The 24,879-nt window shown below is 45.1% G+C and overlaps 1 protein-coding gene and 2 long non-coding RNA genes across 5 annotated transcripts in view; 2 read left to right on the top strand and 1 right to left on the bottom strand.

Moving 5' to 3' along the window:
* LOC125960908 (uncharacterized) overlaps nucleotides 1–22,244 on the top strand; it is a 29,415-nt gene extending 7,171 nt beyond the window's left edge. The window contains exon 3 of the long non-coding RNA XR_007471070.1: nucleotides 21,187–22,244. This is a non-coding gene — a long non-coding RNA (uncharacterized LOC125960908). The remainder of the gene's footprint in view (nucleotides 1–21,186) is intronic.
* The window catches only part of LOC125960907 (uncharacterized), an 840,695-nt gene that overhangs the window by 269,404 nt on the left and 546,412 nt on the right, over nucleotides 1–24,879 (bottom strand). The window lies entirely within an intron of this gene.
* The window catches only part of PRKCE (protein kinase C epsilon), a 509,933-nt gene continuing 507,654 nt past the window's right edge, over nucleotides 22,601–24,879 (top strand). Inside the window, exons 1-2 of one of the 3 annotated variants that reach the window (XM_004264993.3) lie at nucleotides 22,603–23,242; nucleotides 23,447–23,990. In XM_004264993.3, the coding sequence (XP_004265041.1) occupies nucleotides 23,643–23,990 (348 nt within the window). In that variant the 5' untranslated portion in view covers nucleotides 22,603–23,242; nucleotides 23,447–23,642. Of the gene's footprint in view, nucleotides 23,991–24,879 lie in introns of all 3 variants that reach the window. The other 2 variants (XM_049696374.1, XM_049696373.1) reach the window with 2 other exon arrangements.

Here is a 24,879-nt window from a genome sequence, read left to right as displayed (position 1 = left end):
ATTGCTGTATAGCAATTACCCTGAAATATTTTTTTCATGCTGTAAATATTTTAAATAACCTCCTGGTAAATAAACTGGATGAACTGGATTCCAGAGAGACTGAGTCTGGTCAAGTAAGAGTGCATATTCAAAGATATATTGAAAATAATGTCCCAACTATTTCATAATATAGCAAAAACGTCCAGTTATAAGACAAATAAGTTCTAGGAATGTAATGTACAACATAATGACTGTAGTAAACAATATTATATTGTATATTTGAAAGTTACTAATAGAGTAGATCTTGAGTTCTCATCAGATGGAACTGTTTTATGTCAGTTGCATGTTAAATAATCAACCTTATTAAAAAGTAAATTTATGTAAAAGTAAGTCTGTCCTAATTCTAGGAAGTATTGTTTCTGTACCCCAGCACACAAATCCCTGAAAATTGTTCATTTTACTGCTGGGCCTTTAAGCTTTCTTTACCTCAAACCTGCCTGTTGATGAGAGGGAACCATAAATGCCAACAAGAATTGATGGTAATCACCCTGGAACCTGTTGTTATCCACACCCAACCAGCACTGGTTGGATCCTATCTATGTCAAACTTGAAAGCTCTGGCCCTGAAAATTCTGCCTCTATTCTGTATTGAACTTTTTGAGTTCTTTTTGGAATAGGCCTGAGATCTCAGCTTGGCCCTACTTGGTAACTATTCTTTGCCATCTGGAATTGCTGGGATTGATTTTGCTTACTTGAGATTTAATACTACTTTTGTGTGTATAAAACATTCAGAGTGGTCTGGGAAGTGGCTACTTCCATTTCTAAATATCATCATCAACAGAAATGAATCAGCAATGCTGTTTTAGTGACACACATAACTGCCAGCATCTTAGAGTCATGCATTGCAGCTGCCTCCTGGTTTATTTAGCAAACACTATGTATGAGCTATCTTGGTAACCCAATGGTTGCCAAGTGCTTTGGTGCCAATTAAACTGTTTGTTTTTTTTTTTTTTTACTTTTCAAGACGTTTCTCACCCCACCCTCCCTAGATACTGCTAGATGATTCTGCTGAAAGTCATGTCTTATAAAAGAAGAGCATCTGATATATTTATGCTTTGCCTTATAGAACAATTTCATCAGTAGAAATGTGAAGGAAGCAATGAGGCGAACAGCTATAGTGAACTTAATTTTAACTAATAAAAATCTGCTTGATTATTTACAAGTAACAGAAAACTTGGGAGAAAGGGACAATGTCAGTTGGAGTTAGTGCCCAGCCAGGCACAATGCTGGACTTGGGTTGAGATTGGGGCACGTGATGGCACAGCCATTACTAAGAACAATCACAAAACCATGTACAAATCTGCACAGAAGTAGTGGTATCAGGAGGACTCATGTCCAGTTGCACTTTTTGAATTTGAATTATTGTTCAAATGTTTCATTTATTAATATAATTATGATTCAAAATGTGAAGGATACAAAAGGGAATGCAACAGAAATCGTCACCTCTGCTTCCCAGTCACTTTGTTCCCCTCCCTTTGAGTGATCTTTTTTACCAGTTTCTTGCAAATTCTCCTAGAGAAAATTCTTTGCATATGCAATCAAATGAAATAATATACTTTAGCAAACCTAGGATCCCATTGATTGGAAGATGTGCCATTATTATGTTTATATATTATTAATATACATATACTATATATATTATATGGTGTGTTGTATTATATGGTATGTATTATACATATACTATAATTATAGTATGTTATACTACTACAAAAGAAATTTTTAAAAAAGCACTGTCAATTAAACTGTGATTTGCCTCTATTATACAATGAATTCTAGTTTCGGAGACATTCAAAGTGTGAAAATATGTGCATTTTAGAATCAATGAAGTATGACTTATATTCTTTTTTTCAAATTTTACACAAAAGATTGTAGCCTATGTTTATGATTGTGTATTATGCTTGCTTCACTCAACAATACATCCTGGAGCTTATTTCGTATCAGTACATAAGGTATTTCCTCCTCCTTTTTTATGTGGGAGAACTGTGAAAAGAGGACTTTAACGAGTATGTTCTATGACAGAAAGTGAAAAAGGAAGGAATAGGACACTCTTTGGAAAAGATAGTGAATAAACTGCAGATGACTGAAAGAAAAAACCATAATAACCCTTATTTCGCTTGTTTCTTCTCCAAGGATAAAGATATTCATATTGGAAAGTGTAGGATAGATATCATGAAAAAAGGGCTCAAGTTTGCCATGAAAGAAAAAAGAATAGTAAGATGATGTCTAGATAGTTTATAGGAGTTAAAGCCTCTGAACCCGAACAAATACAAACCACAGCACTAAAACACACAGACATGACAAAATCACTTGGGGGAATTTTTGTGAAATAATGAAGGAAGAGGTGACTGAAGATGTGGTGAAAGATTTGTACAAAAGTGAAAATTATAGGAAATACAGACTAGCAAATTTTCCCATTCATAAGTTTTAAAATACATTATTAAAAATACAGTTTATTAGCACTTAAAAAGTTAAAATGTCATGCTTATTTTAATTGAAAAAAAAAGAGGTGATTAAAAGGAACCAGAATAGGTTCACTAGAAATGTTATGCCATGGCTAGGTTGTGGCTATGGTGAGGGGGAAGGAACTGAAGAGAAGCTTGCTTTGCCAGCATACTAAACGACTGCCCTGCCAACAGTCAGGGAACATTCCCTTCACTTGTGCTCTGAGTGACACACTACAAAGGACAACAAGGTAAAAAATGGAACTGGAGTCAAGTTATGACTCAGATGCTACCTAGTAACCTTGGAAAAGTCACACATTTTGTTTTTCCTTATCTAAAATAAGGAGACTTCATTTATTGATTACTAAATTCCTTTCTGTAAATTACATTTTAACTATAATCTGGTTATAACTATATTACATATAACTATATATTATCACTCTAATGTAGAAAATTTGAAAGATCAAGAGTTTTTTGATGTAAGCAAAATGTCTGATGTTTTTCATGATATCTTTATGGAAGTGATGAACAAATATGGATTAGGTTCCCATCTAGTTCCAATCAGGCTGACATTTCTATGCAACACGTTGATCAATAAATCAAATAAAAACATAAGATTGGGAAAATGGGAAAACCAGTGTTCAAAATCACCTCAAATTACTGAAAATGTGCCTGAAATCAATAAAAGGAAATTTAATAAAGTTGATCTTGAACACCTCTACTTTGATTGTAAAAAAAAAAAAGTCATTTATGATGTGGAGAAATTATGTTGCTGGTGGAAATGTAAAAATTGGTGCAGATGCTGTCGAAAACACTTTGATGGCTCCTCAAAAAGTTAAACATAGAGCTGCCATATGACCCAGCAATTCCACCCCTTGATATACACCCGTGGGAAATGAAAATGTGTTCATACGAAAACTTGTACATGAACATTCATAGCAGCATTTGCAAAAGCAGAAAAGGGAAACAACCCAACTGTCTTATCAATTGATGATTGGGTAGTATGTCCACACAATGGAATATTATTCAGCCACTAAAAGGAATGAAATACTGATACATGCTACAATATGGATGAACCTTAAAAACATTATCCTCAGTGAAAGAAAACAAACACAAAAGGCCACATATTATGTGATTCCATTTATATGAAATGTCTGGACTAGGCAAATCCATAGAGACAAAAAGTAGATTAGTGATTGGCAGGGGGTGTGGTAGGGGGCATTGGGGAATGCCTGCTAATAGGTATGAGGTTTCTTTGGAGGATAATGAAAGTGTTCTGGGATTAGATTGTGGTGATAGCTATGCAATCTTGTGAATAAACTACATACCACTGAGTTGTACATTTGAAACTGGTAAATTTTATGGCATGTGAGTTACATCTTAATATAAAAATTAATTAAAAAGTTATTTACAGGGGCTTCCCTGGTGGCGCAGTGGTTGAGAGTCCACCTGCCGATGCAGGGGACACGGGTTCGTGCCCCGGTCTGGGAAGATCCCACATGCCGCAGAGCAGCTGGGCCCATGAGCCATGGCCGCTGAGCCTGCGCGTCCGGAGCCTGTGCTCCGCAACGGGAGAGGCCACAACAGTGAGAGGCCCGTGTACCGCAAAAAAAAAAAAAAAAAAAAAAAGTTATTTACAGAAAATCAGTATGAGAGACCAGACTTCATAGTTTAATAAGGTGAAAACAAAACAGCAATTCTGAGTTGGCTGTGAGCTCTTAATTGAATCAACAGACTGAAATGGCTGCTTAAGAGAGTACGCCATCTTGAGTTTTGTTAATGCTTACTGAGAACATATTGAGAATTAGGCCAAGCATTTCCAGGATCATCAGAACAACTCTGTAAGTGGCTGTCATTATCTTCATTTTACAGAAAAGGAATCTGAGGTTAAGTGACTTGCCTGAGGTCACCCAACTAGGAAGGGGAGGGCCAAGCTTTGAACCCAGTTAATTTGACTTTGGGAACTATGTACCTGACCACTGCACCATACTTGTGTTAAGAAAAGATTAAAGTCCAGATCAAGGAAGGTGATAGCCTGACAGCCAACTACACTAATCATACTTCATCTTGGCCATCATGGCCAGTTCTGAAAACCACACTGATGGTTTTAGATTATGTCCGCAAGCTCTTTGATGCAGCCCCCTTCAAAAGGTGAAACTAAACTTCCCTCCTTGAGTGTAGGCTGTGCTTTGTAACTGGCTTCTATAGAATAAGGAGGAAGTAATAGTGTGTAATTCTGATATTAGGACATAAAACATGTTATGGCTTCCCTCTTGCTCTCTCTTTTGGATCACTACCTCTGGGGGAAGCAAACTGCCATATTTCGAGGACGCTCAAGCAGCCCTATGGAGAGTTCCACATGGTGAGGAGCTAAAGCCCCCAGGAACTCAGGCCTCCTGCCAAAAACCAGCAGTGACTTGCCAAGCATGTGAATGGGCCTTCTTAGAAGCAGATCCTCCTGTTCCAGTCAAACCTGCAAATGACTGACTCTTGACTGGGACCTCATGGGAGACCCAGAGCCAGGACAACCCACCTAAGCTATTTGTGGATTCCTGACTCTTTCTTTTTGGACTGATGAAAGTGTTCTGGAATTACATTGTAGTGATGGTTGCACAACCTTGTGAATATACTAAAAAAAATCACCGAGTTGTACACTCAGAAATGATATAAAATAATACACAGTTAAAGCATCAACTAAGTTTTAGGGTAATTAGTTTCATGGCAATAGATGACTAATACATAACTTTAAGGGACACTGAAAAACCTAAGTGTGTCCCAAGAAGGACAACCAGGAGGTCCCTAGGGTTTTAAGCCCTGTCATGTGTGGAATGTACTTGAGGTGTTTTTGTCTGGACTAGAGGAGTCTGAGGCGGACCTAGCTTCTGTGTGCAAAAATCTTCCAGCAGGGTGACATCAGCATCAAAGCTGAATAAGATGTCCCTCGTCGTGTCCCACCCCTCAACAGCAACAATTTGGCATCCATCCATGGACAAAAGTGCCTGTGGGAGCTGTGGAATCCAGTGTCATGCCAAGGGGCCTGGGAGTATTCTTGCCCACCTGTGCATCAAGTAATAAGCATACAGACCTCAAAGCCATGAACAGACTCCGCCCTTCCTGACCATGGACTGAGAGCCCCTGGGAAACATTGCCTTAGACAATCACCCGTGGATGAGAGAGGCTTTGTGGAAGTCCAGATTTCCAGTGGAGGTGTTCCAGCACACTGTTGGAGCAAAGAAAATGCAAGTTTGGACACGTTGGAGAGGTTAGTAAAGACTGGAGGAGGTGACTGCTACTTCAAATGCCAAGACAGTGATGCAAAACTTCACAGAACATGAAAAATCAAGGAAACGACACCACCAAAGGACCACGATAATTTTCTAGTAACTGACCACATTGACATGGAGATCTACAATTTACCCAACAAAGAATTCAAAATAGCTGTTTTAAGGAAACTCAACAAAACTAAGAGTCGTTTTTCTGAAAAGATAAAGAAAATTGACAAACCTATAGCTAGACTAAGAAAAAAAGAAGATTCAAATAAATAAAATCAGAAATAAAAGAAGAAACGTTACAATTGATACCACAGAAACAGAAAGAATCATAAGAGACTACTATGAATAATTATACACCAACAAATTGGACAATCTAGAAGAAATGAATAAATTTCTAGAAACATACAACCTACCAAGACTGAATCATGAGAAAATAGAAAATCTGAGCAAACCAATAATGAATAAGGAAATTTAATCAGTAATCAAAACCGCCCCAACAAAGAAAAACCAAGGACCAGATGGTATCCCTAGTGAATTCTACCAAACATTTAAAGAAGAATTAACATCAATCTTTGTCAAACTCTTCCAAAAAACTAAAGAGGTAGGAACACTTCCAAACTCATTTTACGAGGCCACTCTGATACCAAAGCCAGGTAAGGACACTACAAGGAAAGAAAACTATAGGCCAGTATCCCTGATGTATATAGGTGTAAAAATTCTCAATAAAATAGTAACAAACCAAATTCAATAACACATTAAAAGGATCATACAGCACAACCAAGTGGGATTTATCCCCGGGATTTAAGAATGGTTCAACATATGCAAATCAGTAAATGTGATACAACACATTAAGATAATGAAAGATAAAAATTATATGATCATCTCAGTAGATGCCGAAAAAGCGTTTGACAAAATACAACCTCCTTTCATGATTAAAAACTCTCAATAAATTGGGTATAGAAGGAATGTACTTCAACATAATAAAGGCCATATGTGACAACCCCACAGCTGACATTATACTCAAAGGTAAAAGGCTGAAAGCTTTTCCTCTAAGATTAGGAAGTTTGAGGAGCAGGAAGTGGTGCCCTATGGGATACAGAGATCTGAGAAAATCTCCCAACCTTTTTTTTTTTTCTTTTTTAACTTTCTTTCCCATTCGAGCCCCAGGCAAGCCCCAGACATAAAACTACAGTCCTGTGATGGATGGATAACATCTGGGCAGTAATGGCAGTGGCTGCCAATAGGCACCTAAAACCTAGAGGGAGGGGATTGCTCATCTCTCACAATTGGAATGTGATCCTAAAAATATAGGGAGAATCCCCATTGCTTTTTTTCTCTATATATTCTCCTGCTGTTTGGCCCCAGAGGTAGACTCACTTGCAGGAAGTAAATGGCAGAACAGGGAAATTAAAACTTTGGATTTCTAATCAGAAGACCAGGAAAGGGGAGCCTTGGAAACTAGACAAGAGGCAGCTCAGGAAAGGGATTCTATAAAGTATGTATCAATTTTTGGGCTCACACCTGAGCTGCACGTGCATGGCTATGATCCTAAATTCATACCAAAGACTTAAAGAACTGAACTATAGAGGAGATCACCCAGACACATCTCAGACTGGTCACTGGATGGCACTGATGTGCAACAGATCTGAATAGCACAGCAAAGTCTTTGAAAGTTGGACATTGAAATCATAGCTCATAGGAGGCAAATTAGACCCTGCAGTCTGAACTTAAAAGGCTTATTGCCTGTTAAAACAAACAGGCAAACAAAAAGTTGATATTCTCCATGGGATTTAAATGAGACACAGAATTCTTATGATATTTTAAATGTCAATTTAAACATTTAGGATCCAATCCAAAAGTACTCAACTAATGAAGAACCAGGAACAGCTCAATAACTAACAAAGGAAAAGACAATCAACAGACACAAATTTCTAGAAAATACAGATGTTGAAATGATCAGACTTTAAAGGAACTTCTATAACCATGCTCCAGTAAGTAAGTGTGAATACTCTTGAAACAAATGGAACGATAAAAAGTCTCAGAAGAAAAATGGAAGCATTGAAAAAGAACCAAGTAGAGTTTTTAGAACTGAAAAACGCAATAAGCAAAATTTTAAAATCACTTCAGAGGATCAGTTGCAGAGTGGAAATGACCAGAGTCAGTGAACTTGGAGATAGGTTAATAGAAATTATCTAGTCTTGAAAGCAATCAAAGAGGAAATCTCAAGGTAAATTAGAAGGTCTTTTGAACTAAATGAAAATGAAAATACACATGTCAATTTATGGGATACAGCTAAAATAATGCTTAGAGGGAAATTTTTAGCACTAAATGCTTAAATTAGAAAATGAGAATAGAAAGCAAACTACAGACTGATATCCTTCATGAATATAGAAGTGAAAATCCTTAACAAAATATTAACAAATGAAATTTAGCAATATATTAAAAAAAATACATGATGACCAAAACAAGGCTGATTCAGCATTTGAAAATCAATCTATGTAGTACACTACATTAACAGACTAAAGAAAAAAATTATCATATTAATTGAAGCAGAAAAAGCATTTGACAAATTCCCATCCATTCATGACAAAAAAAAAAAAGTCTCATAAAACTAGGAATGTAAGGACACATCCTTAACCTAATAAACTGTATCTACAAAAACCAACCTCTTCCTCAAGATCAGGAAAAAGGCAAGGATGTCCATTCGTATGATCCCTATTCAGCATTGTACTTGAAGTCTTGGTCAGTGCAATAAGGCAAGAAAAAAAGGAAAGGAAGAAATAAAAGTGTCCCTACTTGCAACTGATATGACTGCTTACATAGGAAGGTCCAAGGAATTTACAAAAAAAAGTTTCTAAAACTAATAGTTGAGTAGCGCAAGGTTGTAGAATACAAAGCCAACATACAAAAAGCAATAGTATTTCTATATACTAGCGATGAACAACTGAAAACTTAAATCTTCTAAAATACCATTTATATTAGGCCCCCCAAAATGACACCTAGGTATAAATCTAAGAAAACATGTGTAAGACCTATATGCTAAAAACTATAAAAACTACAAAACACTGATGAAGGAAATCAAAGAAGCCCTAAATAAATAAAGAAAAATACTATGTTCATAAATTAGAACACTCAGATAGTTAAGTGTTAATTCTCCCCCAACTACAGTTGCCAAATTTAGGAAAAAAATTACAGGCTGCCAAGTTAAATTTGAATTTCAGATAAATAATGAATAATTTTTTGTATAATTATGTCCCATGCAATATTTGGAATGCTATGATGTTAAATATTAATTTATTTTTATCTTAAATTCAAATTTAACTGAATGTCCTACATATTAATGGCAATTCTACAAGGCCCAATTGATTTTATAGATTTAATGGAATAACAATCAAAATCTCAGCAGGATTTTTGGTAGATAGAGGCAAGCCAATTCTAAAATATATGTGGAAAGGCAAAGAACCTAAAATAACCAAAATAATTTCGAAAAAGAAAAACAAGAGTTCGAGTACTCACATTACTCAATTTCAAAACTTATCCTAAAGCTAAATAATCCAGACAGTGTGGTCCTGGTGAAAGTTTAGACACATAGATCAATGGAACAAAATAAGATTCTAGAAATAGATCCTCACAAATATGATGAACTCATTTAAGACAGATTATTTTATTAAGATAAGATTCACATTACATAAAATTCACCATTTTAATCATTTTAAAGTGTACAATTCACTACTGAGATGAAGACCAAACCAGTGGTTGCCAGGCATGAGGGGCAGAATTTCACCTATGTTAAAATAAGGGAATTTGGGGTGTGTGTGATGGAACTGTTCTGTATTGATTAGGGTGGTGGTTTTATAAATCTATACATGCGTTAAAACTCATAGAACTGTACACACACATACGTACACATCCAAGTACACTTCACTCTTTGTAAATAAAAAGGGGATACATATATTGAAGACATTGTGCTCAAATGTTTAAAATGCTAAGGATGCACCATCAAAAAAAGTTTGGGATTGGTGCGGGCCCCTTATTTTACAGTTGGGGAAACTGAGGCCAGAAGGCAAATGTAACATAAGCCCAAAAGAATTACAAAGCAGCCACAGGGGTGGATTTTTTCTTGGAACATATCTCTGATGCCTGTTTCTTACCACAGGCTCACCCAGGTTTAATTGGGCTTCTGTTTTTCTTCAGGCAGTTTCTAAATTCAGAGTATTCTGTGAGAGACAGAATCATGGTTATGTGTACAAGTTAAAACAAAATCAGTATGAATGAAAGAAATATATATCCTATTTTACCGAGTATGCAGTCAGCATGAGCCCGGTTCCTGATAGGCAGACCTATGGGGAGATGCTTACAGGATGCCTGAGGTTGCAAAACAAACAGACAAACAAACAGGTGGACTCTGGGCTACTTGTGTCTTAATCCAGGCTCTGCTACCTACTAGCAGTAGGGCCCCGGGTACATCGCTTAGTTTTTCTCCATTCTACTTGCTTCACCTGTAAAATGCACCCTAATTTTATGTACTACTACGAGATTAAAAAAAAATTTCACCAGCCATTATAATATGACATATTACCATGGATTATAAAATGTTAAAATGTGATTTTATTTATTTATTTATTTTTAGGCACGGTGCTGCGCTGCTTGTGGGATCTTAGTTCCCCAACCAGGGACTGAACCCAGCCCTGGCAGTGAAAGCGCCCAGTCCTAACCACTGGGCCGCCAGGGAATTCCCTAAAAGGTGATTTTTAAAAATGTCTTAGAATTGGAGAAATATGGTAATACCTATTTCACTGGGCTGTTTAAATGATTAAAAGAGTTGTTATGTGTTAATGCATGGCACACAGCTCTCAACCAGTAGTTGTTAACTGTCATCATTATTAATGTTGCTACTATTGTTACTATGACTCCTATTACTACTTTAAGAAGTGAAGAGTAGGAGACTAGCCTTGCAGTAAATGGTAGTAAACTGCCCCTCCCACTCCACCCTGCCTTCTTCCCCCCTCTACCCTCTTTGCTGTTGAATTTTCAAGCTCTGGCACGAGCAAACACAGAATGTGGGACGAGACCAGAGGAAAACGTGAGAAACATTTACCACTTCTCTATTCTTCTTAGAGAGAAACCACAATGACACACTCCGGGCTGTGTTGGCAAGGTCAGTTCTTGCATTGGCTTGTGCCCTGGTTCCCACGAGACGAGGGAGTCAGAGTGGGAACTTGAACGAATGGAGCAGTGTTTGTGCCAATCCTGCGCCGAGGGACGGGGACCGGAGGCCGTGTCCAGGGTGGCAGGAGCATGGACCTTGTCTGCAGTTCTGGGTCTGCCGCCTGCCCACCCTGGAACCTTAGTTAGGCAGGTGGCTTCACGCCATTTCAGTCTGTTTCTTCTCTGAGAGACAGAGATAAATAATTACTACTTTACAGCCACTGAGGGTTCCAGTTGGGTTAAATGGCTGGAAAACTCAACCGCAGCTGCAGACGGAAGCTGGTTAGCCACATGACTTGTTTTCTTATTATTTATATTTTTATTCAAGTTCCTTGAATGTTTCCTACAGTCCTCTATCTTATCGTAGGAAGGAGCAGTGTAGAAGGGGTACCCCATACATGGTCTCAGGGCCATTCTTAGTGGGGTGCTGGGCCCAGGGCAAATCCCTTTGTGTGCCTGGACCCTTCACACCAAAACCGCACTATCCAGAAGCCATGGTTAAAAGGCTATGGGGAGAGTGGGCTGTCAATGCTAGAGATAAAAAGGATTTTTATAAAATGTGCCTTAGGGGGCTTCCCTGGTGGCGCAGTGGTTGAGAGTCCGCCTGCCGATGCAGGGGACACGGGTTCGTGCCCCGGTCCGGGAAGATCCCACATGCCGCAGAGTGGCTGGGCCCGTGAGCCATGGCCGCTGAGCCTGCGCATCTGGAGCCTGTGCTCCACAACAGGGGAGGCCACAACAGTGAGAGGCCCTCGTACTGCAAAAAAAAAAAAAAAAAAAGTGCCTTAGGGAGTGAGTATGTAAAGACATTTCCTAAGACCTACTCAGTGTCAGGCACTGTACCCATCTGTAGCACAATGCCTATTGTTAATCGATAAGGCGGTTGTTACAACACCTTGTTACATTTGAATCAACCAGGGCCCACTGAGAGGCGGGTAATTTGCCCCAGATCCCAGAACTAAGTCCCTGAGCTTCCAAGCTGGACTCCACTCCACACTGCACTGTGCTAAAGGGACAGGCCAGCCTGTCCAGGTTGCCCAGGTGACAGTGCTGAGGGCTCTTAATGAGAACCCCTGGTCTGCTAAACACTAGCCAAGGATCCTTTCTTCCTTTCATTTTTTTCATTTAACAAACGTTTGCTGAGAGCCTAGCCTGTCTGTTGAGACCTAGGAGTACCCCAGGGAACCTGACATACAGTCCCTGAATCAGGGAGTTTGCAGAGCAATGGGAAATACCACAGGAAGACCCGGGTTGCATGTGGCCTGAAGCTTAAACATTTGAAAAGCCCCCTTTAGGAAAAAGAATACAAAATTAGGAATATAAAATTAGGAACAGGGCCTTGGAAGGAGCAAGGGAAGGGCCCTGAAATTTAAACTGTATTAGCTTTGCTGTAACTCTGCCTTTGGTGAAAACCAACAAGTAGACCAGCACTAACAACAACGTGTATTCAGGGCTGATGGGGGAGCGTTTCTCTGGGAAGAAGTGCTGTCTAAGCTGAGACCCACAGGATGGGGCAGGGAGCCCTGGCAGAGGGAATAACTGGGTGCAGGACTCAGGTCAGGAAATGGAGCTGGCGTGGTTTTCAGGGAGTGAAGAGGGAAATGTCCTTTCTCGTTCCTTCACTAGACCTCAGGCCTCAGCGACCCTCCCACAGTGCAGGGCCCTGAAGGGGCCACAGCCTGGAGGTTAACAGGATGTCATCCCGGGCAGGGCTTCCACCTTTCCTCCAAGCTCCCTGGGGGATCTCCGGTCCCAGAAAAGGGCTCCCATGCTTGGTTCCTGCACCCCACCAACAAAGGCCTGCCTCGGCTAGGCCTGGCCTGACTCTCCTGGTTAGGTTGTTTGCATTTGCAAGAATAAAACAATCCAGAAAAGCTTCCTTTGTTAGAAGTTAATGACAGAAGTGCAACAGGTTCGGAGAAAGAAAAGATAAGGGAGGGGAAGGGAAAAAAAGCAGACAAAGACTGACTTTTATAAGAAAATCCTTCAGTGAGATAAGAATTTGAGAGATAGCTATCCTCACCCAGAGGGGGGTGCAGGTAGTGCCCCCCAACCCTCCACCACCACCCCATCCCAGGAAAAGCAATCAGCAGGGTGCCCAGTAGCTCTAAGTTCCTCAGGGGGCAAAGGGCATGTTTAGTGCCTTCCCCGCTGGACCAGGATGCAAATGTGCCCCAGCCAGCACTCCTTCGTTAACTACCACCCACACCGCCCAGGCCAGTTAGGCAGCTGAGGGTGGGTAGAACGGCCTGCACGTCTGAGCCGATGTCTCCGTGCAACCCACCAGCTGGAGCAGCAGCCTTTGCCTTGCAGGGCAATGAGGCGTCCTTGGAGACTCAGTTTCCAGGGAAATGGGAGAAGAGCCACCCACCAGTGCCTTGATCATACTCAGATAGAGGGGGTAAGGTTGGTCTTGTGGGAGGCCCCATCTAGGGAGCCAGGTTCTGCTCTGGGCCCTGATCCTGTGTCCACTTGAGTCCCTTCCCTTCTCTGAGTTCCAGTTACTCTCCTCTGTAAAATGGGGGATGATAATATTTGCTTTGAACTTGTGGTTGAGAAGTGAGTAGTAAAGGAGGGATAGACGTAAAATCTTCCTTAGAAGTTCAAAGTACAGAACAGTATTATTATACATCTGATGCTTGCGCCTGGTGACTCACTTTCACCCCACACTGCCCTGCAGCATCTCCCAGGTCACCTGGAGGGAGGACCTTGACCAAGTTCACTTGTGGGTTGAGAACTTCCCCCCACCAGGAAACAACAGGTGTCTCCCACCACGTCACAACTTTCACCAAAGATAAGGGCAACTTGGCATGTTAATGGGCAGAGACAGGGAGGGGCTGGAAGACGCTGTCCTCTCTAGACACTGTAGCCCAGCACACTGCTTTCTCCTGTTTCTTGACCTTTATCTTGACTCGCACCTGCACCTGTATCTCTCTTCACAACTGTAGAGTCTTTGTAGCTCTTTTTAACACATAAGATAGGGAAAGAATGAGGATAATGAAGAATGGATCAAATTTGTACTATAGGTTAACCCAAATGTCATCCTAATCTCCAGCCAAGGGGAAAGGACCAAGTGGGAAACAGCTCTTTGCTCACCAAAAGCCATGCTCCCCTCACCCTCCTGGCACTTGACCAGACTGTTTCCCTTGCAGCTATATGTGGCCATGTGACTAAGTCCTAGCCAATAGGATGTGAGCAACCTGGCCCATAAATACGTTTCTGGCTCCATGATCCTTCATGTTCTTTTCTCTTTATGGATGGGTCCATTGGCTACAATCCCCAGGGTGACTATGGAAGCCTGAGAGGGACAGGGCCACCCCTCTGACCTATTCACCCACTCAATACCGTTAGGTGAGAAAACATAAACGTCTCTTGTGTTTGAGCTTTTATATATTAGAGGCTGTATCTCTGATAGAGCAGTTAGCCTACCCTAATTCAAACAGAGCAATATAGCCCACAAGTCCTGCCATCTCCAGGAAGCCCGTGCTGATCTCTTCCTTCTTTGCACCATCTATGCCTCTATCAAATGCTACCTTATGTTGCTTTCTGATCATTTCACAGGAACGTAAGCTAAAATTTAAACTAGGGACTCATGTCTTCCTTTTTTATTTTATGCCATGCCTAGCAAAGAGATGCTTAATAGTTTTGGATTAAATCTTTTCTTCCTTCTGTGCACTTAGTGGGAAGTTCCTCCACCAGGAATGCCATTTCTCTTTCTCTCTGATACTTTACCCCATGTCGGCGCCCACTTTCCATCTCTCTTTCTCCACGGGGGCTTCCCTTACCACTCTAGGCCGTAGTGATCTTTCCTTCCTTCAAAGTGTACGGAACCTATGGTCACTCACCTGACATTTTCATCGAGAAAACGTTTGCATTATTGTCTTAGCGTTCTGCGGTGTAATTAAGGATGCATTTAAGAGATGGGCAGAGGAAGAGAAGAACAAAAGAAACTGGAAAGGAGAAGCCAAGGAGGCAGGGAGAACATTTTGGAGAGCTCAGATGTCACGTAAACCAGGGGAAGAGAGCATTTTAAGGACAGAGGGGGAACAGCATCCCATGCTGCCGAGAGAGTGGCCAAGCGAGGTGTTCACTCCAAAACTGGGCTTAGCGGGGTGGAGGTGACTCGTCCCCTCCATGAGAGAGGGCTCAGTGAGCCTCATGGCATGGGCTGAGGAGGGAGTGGATTGTAAGAAAATAGACAACGTGAGACTTGTCTATTTGAAGAGGTTTGAGAGGTAGCTGGAGAGAGATGTGTGGTGACGAAAATATTTTCTAGGATGGGTGAGACTTACTGATGGGAAGGAATGGTGGAGAGGGAGAGGTTGAAGGCGAGGAGTGAGGTGTGATCAGCAGTGAAGTCCCTGAAACGGAGGGGTGGGTAATGGATCCAGGGCACACGTGGGGGCCTGAGCTGGAGGGACCCGCTTCCGTGACAACCGGTGGGATGGAGAAATGACACTCATCCTTTCTTCCTTCCTAGGTGGTTGTCGGGTTAAGTGGCAAAGTCAGGTCAGCCCCCAGATGATGGCTTCTGTGTTTTTCGTAAAAGGAAACCAAGTTATCTGCTGGAATGAGGGGAGCAACCTCTGAGGGGACCCCAATCCTCTGCCACTCCCAGTGCTTCCTATTCTGAATGCGACTCCTCCAGCAGGGTTCCTTGGCCATTTCTCACAACCCTCACCTCAGCTTTGGGAACTGACCAGCCGTCTTAAATCAAGAAAAAAGCAGGGTTGGTCTCTGTGGCCCACAGGGAGGCCCTTTGAGTTCTAACTCCTCAAAAACCTGGACCGCAACTCTTTCATTTCTGTTTTTCCTGGACCCAGCATGGATTTAACTGGCAAACGGATGGCTTATTGCTCTAATGCAATGATAGGAACATAATTCTTCACTTTAAGAAGTCTAGTTGTTGAAAAAAAAAAAGAACATTATTCACAGTATTTTCATACCGCAGGTGCTCGCTGACTGCATCTGTCCCCTGCTCCCGATGGGCATGTGGGTAAAGTCAATGGTCCCATGCCAGGTGGTCTGCCCCTTGACCTCAGCTTTTAAAGAAATCCTAGAGCTCCCAGAGTTTGGAGCCCCAGTCCGTGGACACAAGAGTAAGCAGAGGCGGTCAGAGCGCCGGAAAAACCGGGCTGGGCGCGCTCGCGTCCGCCAGAGGGCGCTGTCGGCTCGCGGAGTCCGGCGCAGTGGCCGCAGGCCCCGAGGTGCCCTCGCGACGCCGGCCAGCAGCCCCAGTGACTTATCACTACAGCCCCTGGTTGCCTTGGAGCGGAGCGAGCCAACCATCGCCAAGGCGCTCATCTGGGCAAGGACGGGAGAGGCTAAAAGATTCGTGACACTCTTATTTCACAGGGCCATCCTTGTGACGAATATTAATAGAGCGCCAACTTGTACCTACCATGTCCAAGGTACTGGGGAGCAGGTATGGAGATGAGTCATATTTCAGAGAAGGGGCAGAGTTAAGACAGGTACCAAATAAGAGACTTATAGCTGACTGGGCAATAAGAAGTGAGGAGGAGGTGGTAGGGGAGTTCAGGGAGGACGATGCATAGCTTCAGCTGGGGGAATAAGGACCGGGCCCACGGAAGATTTGGGCCTTAAAGGAGAGAAGGAATTGCCACCCTGCATCACATGTTGGTTGTAACAAAACCTGTGAATTTAACCTGTTCTGGTTTTACATTTGTTATAACTACATGATCCTTATTGGTAACGAGAAGCAACGTTCCCTGCCCTGGAGCCCCAGCTCCTTGATCCTGAAAAGTAAATTAGAAGTAGAAATGGATTAATCAAATGTCCAGAACTTGTTAGAGATCTATAACCTGATCTGAACAGTCAGATCAGTCATTCTGCTAGTTGATAAGATATCCACGGGGAGCCTCGGGAAACAGCTGCTATACTTGGTGCAGGTATCATAAAACCATCTGCCGAAAACACATCTGATTGGTGTTAGGAGAGAAGAGGTAAAAATGGAGAAGTTGAGGAACAATAAAGTCCTTTTGTTTTCAGGAAGACCTCTATCAATATCATAGTCCCCCGAGAATTATTGTAAGTCTATAATATTGTATTTCACCCAGGCCAGTTAAACTTGAAACCAATACATTAAAACAAACCTGAACCTTAGATTTACAGAAATTTTGTTTCCGAGGTATTAAAATGGAACTGGGGTTATTATCATTACATGGCATTGCATTGGTTCCAGCAGGACAATGTAGAAAAAAAGTGAACTTAAACTAGTAAGTGCAAGCATTCGTTTTGACCTCTAAATAGTGTTTTGGTTATTATGATTATTTTTTTCAATTTTCTTGTGTGGCAAGTCAGTTAACCTCTCTAGAACTGAGTTTCCTCATTTAATAGATGAATGTAATAAGGATTAAGGATATAGGCCAGGTAATCTCTCAAATCCTGCAGAGTGAAACAAACAAGTTTTAGTTCTATTGAGTCCAAATGCCTCCTTAGTGCTGATTTGGTTCTGAAGTCGCTCTTGAAGGACCTGCAGGTCCTGTGAAGTTAGACATATTGAGGGAAGGGGAAGAGGAGCTTAGGTGGTTGCTAGTCTGACACTTGGTAGGATTCTCCAGTCACCGGAAGTCTTCTGTGTGCCGTGGCCCAGGGCCATTGGACGTCAAACAGTCCCACTCTGATTGTGATAGCTGCTCTCCCTAAATGACTATAGCTCTTTCTGACTGTGTCATTTATCTGCCATTTACTATGTGCTACCTTGAATTATCTCTAGGCACCAGTTATCTGAAGACAGGGTCTAGGGCAGTCTTCAGTGCTATTCACCAAACAGTCCAGGCTCCTCCCCTCTGCGGGTAGGAGAGCTTCCCAGCCCCCTCATGTCTGGGGAAGGGAGGCCACGTGACTCGTTCTAGCCAACAACTAGTGAGCAGAAATGGAGGTTAGCACTTCCGGTGGGCTATTGAATTGCCTGAGTAAGACCTTCTAGAGGTTCTTTTGCTCTCTGCCTGTGACCAGCTATGTTCCAGAAAGTGAGAATGACGTGAATGAGTGAGAATGATGCTGATACGGAGGCAGACCTGCAGCCAACCCTGCCATGGACTTTCAGCAGTGTGAGAAGAGATCTCTTGTTATTTTTAGACCTTGAGATTTGGGGACTGTTTATTAGAGCAGCATGAACTGGCCCATCCCAACTAATAAAGGGTCACTGTGTGTCATCATCTTCATTTCCTCAGTGCTCTAGATGACATGGCACTCAATACCGACTGCTAAATATGTGAATGACTGCCTGAATTGATCTTTCTATCTCCCCCACTGGAGTAGGAATCATCCACGTATCTGTTTGTTCTCCCTAGAACACCCAGTATTCTGAACATAGCAGGTACTCAGTAAAGACGGATGGGTTAATTCATGGATTTAAAAGTCCCAAGATGCAGCCCAACATCACAGCCAAAGAAGATGTGGTATGTGATACTATTTTCCATATGGCACCTGAGAGAGTGGGGCTCAGGGTCAAAGGGACTGAGGAGGGAGGGGCGCCAGGCCCTCTCCTGTCCACATCCACCTTTAAGCTCTATGGGGTTACCTCTGATCCCTCCATCTCTCTGCAGGGTGTGAATGAAGCCTGGTCTCTGGGTCATTGCACCAGAGTTTAGAGCAGAGACAGGGCCCAAATAAGCAGACGTGGCAGGCCAGATATGGGCCAGAAACAGGAGGGTGGGCCTAGGGCGGGGTTAGAATTGGGGTTGGAACTAAGGTGGGGACTGAGCCAGGGCAGGGTCAACAAAACTCTGCAAGGTTTTCTACTGTTGTGCTCCTGCATATTCCATCACAGGGCCCAGGTGGTTGCACTCTGTTTCACGGAGCGTGTGTGGAATGTATGAGAGACCCTGACCAGGCAGACCTTTGCAGAAGCCATTAACATCCTGTAAACGGCGACAACCAGCAGAGCAACAAGGCCATGAATCTGAACGCGCTAGTCTAAGGTTCTGGCGCCCCTCCCTGCTTCCTTTTACCCAGCTCAACAATATCCGCAGACCGTTCCATTTTCGATCAGATGGAGTGTAAAGCATCCTCAGACTTGGAGCTTCTGTTTCTCCGACAGCCTGTGTTTGGGGTGAGTCTTCTGGAGAAAAATTACAGAAGAGGAAAGGATCCATCCAGTTATGCTGCTTCTCCACTTTACAGGGATCATTGTCTCTCAAGGAGGAAGTTCAGGCTTCCTTTGCAGGCTCTACAAGGCCTTAATTATTCAGTCCAACCTACCTCACCTCCTCTTACCTCACAGGCCAGGTACACCGGTCCCTTACTCATCCCAAACAGCCATGCTCTTACCTACCTGTGCTTTATACACTCTGTTCCCCTTGCCTCCAATGCCCTTTCCTCTCCTCTTTGCCTCTGAAGGAATTCCTGTTGAAAAGCCTAGGCCTGCTGGGTGATGCCTTCCCAGGCAGCCCCAGGCAAAGGGCTGATCCTTCTTCCGTGCTCTCCCAGAGGCTGGTGCAGCCCTCCATCGGCTACTGTCACACTGCCCTGGGGACTCTTGCTCCCTCAGCCTTTTTCCATGAGGTTAATTTTAAAAGGAGAAGGTCACCATCCTGATCATTTTTGTCAAATTCTTCTATCACTTTTCTTCCCTTCCTCTTCCCTCTCCCAAAGATCACAAAACAACTAGGCCATAGTCGGAATCCAAAGGGTGTTTTACTGAATGTCTATACCCATGGCTGTCCTGTCTTTCAAGACTATACAGGGGCCAAGAGAAGGATGAAGTAGGCAGTAATTATTGACTGGAATTGTACATCGTAAAACTTCTGCCCTGCAAGGGCTTGTTTTTCTTTTCACATGAAATCTGGAGCAGAGGGTCATTTTAGACCCACTGCCCCTACTCCTCAGGTAAATTTAAGGGTTTCCCCCTAAAGAGGCTCACGTCTGGCATCTCCATGGTGCCCCTGGAGGATACATATTTTCATTCAGCCAAGTTTGACAGGAGGATGGTGAGAGATTTATTTAGAAATAAGGATGTAATAAGGGCAGGAAATTAGCAATGTTTGTATGTAGACAGCCAGCATTCTCCCTTTTTTTTTTCTCCCTTTTTATTTAAATACTCTTCCAACACAAAACAGAAAGTTTGTTTGGCCAAGTTTTTTAGTTACCCCACTTTCCTCCACCCCCAGACAGAAAGACTTGTAATTGAAAGGAAAGGTCACCCTGGGATCGGCTGCATCTGAGGACTGCAGGCTGATTTATTCACACGGTGTAACAAACATTCTGCTAAGAGGCGGATGCTGCCTTCCTGTAACCTTACCCAGGTCCAAGGAAATGGGATTAGAAACTTGTAGCTTATTGGTTTTAACAACGCCTGGTTACTGGGATGGCAACAGACCCTATTTAATATCATTGGGGTTCTTGCCTGGGGAGGTGGGGGGAATCTAATATCATGCCAAAAGTTCAAGTTTAGTGTGTCTTTAATTCTAAACGTCTTTCCTGTTGAACACATAGAAGAGGAGGGATTTTGACCAATGTCCTTCAATCCCTGTACTTCTCTGTTTGCAGGTAAGATAGGACTCACCCAGAGAAAGAGTAGAGAGAAGGTGTGAAACACTCAAAAGAATCCCTAACTTCACGAAATCTGTGCCTTTCTCCACCGCCCCAAAGGGCTGGGGCTGGTGTGGGGCAGGTGAAGCCCTCATCTCAGGCACAAAATTTCAGGGGTGCCAATAAACTCAGTAATACAAAGACTATTTTAATGCAATATTTTAAATTATTCAAAATTTGGATATTATGTTCACCCTGGAATTCTACATTCGTTTTGATTTTTTTAAAAAAAACATTGCATTAAAATATTATTTGTCTTGATGGCCGAGTTTGTTGGTAGCCCTTCAATTTTGCCTCTTTGTCAGGCATCGTAGTCATCTCTCTCTAGCTCTTGCTCTGCTTCCAAATGCATTTTTAGAAGATAAGCCCTATTTGCCATTCTCGCCCATCACATGCCCCATGAAGGGGGAAACATGTTTAATAAGAACAGAATGATGGCAGTAAGAAACAAGGAGGAAAAAGTTCTGATGATCAAAGAAATAAAGTTAAACAGCAACGAGATATCCCACCTGTGCTTTGTCAAACGGGCAGATTTTAAAATATGCCTCCAGTTGGTGGGAGTGGCTCTGGAAGGCACAACTTTTATATCTTGACATTTTACATGTGAGCGGTCTCAATTGTCCTTAAGACTGCTTGGTAGCTCTCTCTCTACCCCGCTGCTCCATCCAACAGGGCGGGCTTCGAGAAATTACTTCTAAGTTCAGGAGAGCGCGGTGGCTGCAGGCCTTCGGAGAGGATCTGCCTGGGGCTTTTCGGATCATTTTTGCGACCTGCGTGCTGCACTTGGTATCCTGTTGTTCAGGGGCCGGCCTTCTTCTTCGCCTTTAAGCCTTTTTAAGCCTTTAAGCCACAATGATAACCTTTTTTCCACTGAGAAAAAGTGATCGAGAGGTGGGTTTCAAATTTTGGCCGACACTAACCAGACTCGAGAGATAAACACTCAGCTTACCACGATTCCTACAAACTCCCTGACTTGACTTGGCACACGGGGCAGGGCCGAGGTTTTCTTTTTCCGTTTGCACAACCCCCCGGCTCGCAGGTTGCGGAGATGACCTCTTCCCAGCGCTGTCCTTCTGCTGTTCCAGCCAGGGCCGCCACCGGGACCTCCGCGCTCTCCGCCCCGGCCTCCCAGGTTCGTGTCCCCAGGCGCGAGGCCGTCCCTCGCCGGGCCGCCTTCCCAGTCCTCGGCTCCCCGCGGAGGAAATTCTTCCCCAGCAGCCCAGGGCTCGCCTCACGTGATCAGCAGCCGCCGCGGCTTCCAGCGAGAGTTTAAAGGTTACGGAGGAAATCAGCACGGACACAGACCCTCGCCCCTCGGAGGACGCACCCCGTTTACGCGCATCTGGGACGGCCGCTGTCAGCGCGCTGATCAGAGCCCAGAAGGGCACAGGCAAGGTCCAGAGTAAATATGAAGTCACTTCGTAAAATATAAACAAACACACAAACCGAGCCAGGGTGCTACTAAGCTTTCACTTGTCAACAAGTTTCTCAAAGCCCAATAAGTCTGGGACAGACCCCCCAAAGGGAGAATGCCCCCAAAGAAAGGGAAGAGAGAATAAATGTTTTAAAACTCATACGGAGCCTTGCACGCCCCTCCCTTTCCCCCTTCCCCCACCACCGCGGAGCAGAGCGTCTCCGGACAGAATGACAGACAGACCGACCAATACTCCGCAGGCTGCCCTTGCCAGCCACGGTCCGAGGAGGGGTGGGGCCGGGGGAGGGTCCCGAGTCCTCTCCGGCTGCGCGACCCCTGCCACTTCTCCACCCTCGGCTTTAAAAGACAGTGTTGGCCACAGAGCCTGGAGAGATGCGCGGCCCGCTCGTCTCCCGGCGGAGACCACAGACCAGGTATCGACAGCCGGCGGGCTCGCACCCCAGCCCCCAAGGCTGCCACTCTCCGGGGTCCCGCGCGGGGTCCCGGTCTGGCTTCTCCACCCGCCGCCGCGACCCCGGCAGGCTCGCCCGCTCTCGGTCGTCCTCTCCTCGGCTCACTTTTCCCGTACTGCTCCCCCAACCGGCAAAACTTTCTATTTCCCCAAACACAGGAGCGCGCCCGCGCGCGTGCACACACACACACACAGACACACAGACACACACACACACACACACACACACACACACTGACGTCTTTTGCGCATTTCCTGCATTAGAGGGAGGGAGACTCGCTCGCACACCGACGGAGGGAGAAGAGACCGAGGGGGAGAGCGGGCGGGCGGGCGGCGAGCGAGCGGCAGCCGAGAGCTGGGACGCGGGGAGCGCGGCAGGCGGGCGCCGGCGCCCGGGAGGTGGGGCCGCGCGGAGTCGCAGTCCCGTCCCCGCCGCCGCGCTGCGCACCGCCCGCTGCCGGCCTGCGCCCCGAGCCCTAGCGGCGGCCACCCCGACTCCCGACCCCGCGCGGATGTGAGATTCCCGACTCCTGGCGCTTCCCGATCGCCGACTGAGGCGCGGCGCGGCTTCGCCCGGGAGGAGGCGGCCGGGCTGGCCGTGTGGCTTGTGGATTTTTAAAAATTTGGCTCCGAGGAGGACCATTTCCTCTCGACATGCATCCCTCCGGATAGACTGCACATCCCTTGGTCCATCCCCCCGCCCCGCGCGGTCAGAGGCAGGCGCTGGGTGTGCGAAGAGGATCCGGGTTGAAATCTGCGCCCCCGGTTCTCGTCCCCGCCCCGTCTCACCGCCCCCTCCCCCTCCCGGAGTCGAAATTTCCCGGGGATTATGTTTCGGAAAGGTAGGTAAGCGCCGGGCGCGGAGCCCGCTTCCCCGCAGCCCGGACCCAGTGAGGCGGCGAGGCGACGACACAGCCCCCGCGGCTTGCAGCGGAGCCAGCACCTCATCTCCTCTTCTGGAGGTGCTGCTGTTGGGGTGGGGGGGGAGAGACTTGCTCCAAACACGGACGTCCCCCAGCTCTCCCCCCCTCCCTGTTTTCCGTTAGGAACCCGGCGAGGAAATACATGCACTGGCTGAGAATCGCCCGCGCCAGGGCGCAACGCTACAAGGTGTAGGGAGAGTGTGCGGTGGGGCGAGAGGGGACCCAGGAGTCCCCGTGCTCGGAGCGCCGCGGCGTCGGTTCTTCGTTCCTGCCCTCGGGGCGGACGGAGTGACCCCGGCCCCCACTCCCCGCCCCGACCATGGTAGTGTTCAATGGCCTTCTTAAGATCAAAATCTGCGAGGCCGTGAGCTTGAAGCCCACAGCCTGGTCGCTGCGCCATGCGGTGGGACCCCGGCCGCAGACTTTCCTTCTCGACCCCTACATCGCCCTCAACGTGGACGATTCGCGTATCGGCCAAACGGCCACCAAGCAGAAGACCAACAGCCCGGCCTGGCACGACGAGTTCGTCACCGATGTGTGTAACGGGCGCAAGATCGAGCTGGCCGTCTTCCATGATGCCCCCATCGGCTACGACGACTTCGTGGCCAACTGCACCATCCAGTTTGAGGAGCTGCTGCAGAACGGGAGCCGCCACTTCGAGGACTGGGTGAGTTGGGCGCCTCCTGGTCCAGGAGCGCGGCTCTGGGGTTCCGGGGGAAGACTCTTGGCCTTGGCTTTGGTCGTGGGGCGCAGGGTCTTAGTGCCATCTGAGGTGTGTGTGTGTATGTCTCAATTACTTTGGGGAAGCACAGTCCACTTCGTAGTTGGGAAGAAGTAGGCATTGGGGCAAGGAAGAAGAGACTTGGAAAGAGGGTACGGCCCTCTGCCCCTTCCAGACAGCGGGTGCTACAGGAAGCTCGCAAGCTGGGAGCCCCGAGCCGCCGGTGCTGAAGGTTGGCGGAGAACCCGGCGCCTTCTGCAGGCGCGCGGTGGGCTGGCTGTGTGTGATTGTGTGTGTGTGGGTTCCTCCGTCCTTGGAGAGGCACGTGGAGCCCTAGACTGAAGGCTTCTTGCACGTCCTGGCTTTGTCCTGCGTAGCACTGAGGAGCTGTTTTATCTTTCCCTCCGGGAGGAAGCTAGCTCGTTTCTATTCTGTTGCCTGGCGGTTAGCTCATCTGCTGACATACGGGGAGAAAAATGTCTTCTCCTCTAGTCCCCTCCAGGGTCCCAGAAACATCGGCCGAGCTGGTTTTGCCCAATGCATTGCCTATCCATCCAGAACGAGTGTTGTATTCTACAAATGGTTCTGCTAGTGAGTAATTGGAAGTCAGTGCTTTGAATCCGACTTCAAGTTATGTCGTTTCCCTGTTTTGATTTTCAAGACACTGTGCAATGAGATACTAAGTATGAGACTGAGTTAATTGATGACATTGTCAAAATATTAGGGACTTGGAAACAGGCCTTGTGCACCTACTATAAGCCAAATGCATTAAACCTTGGCATTCGGAGAAGCAGGGAGAAGCAAGCTTGCTTTAGCTCTTTTTTAGGGGGAAGGT

This window comes from Orcinus orca, chromosome 13 (assembly GCF_937001465.1).
Source record: "Orcinus orca chromosome 13, mOrcOrc1.1, whole genome shotgun sequence".
NCBI classification, from domain to species: domain Eukaryota; kingdom Metazoa; phylum Chordata; class Mammalia; order Artiodactyla; family Delphinidae; genus Orcinus; species Orcinus orca.
This window is presented reverse-complemented; position numbering and strand designations above follow the sequence as displayed.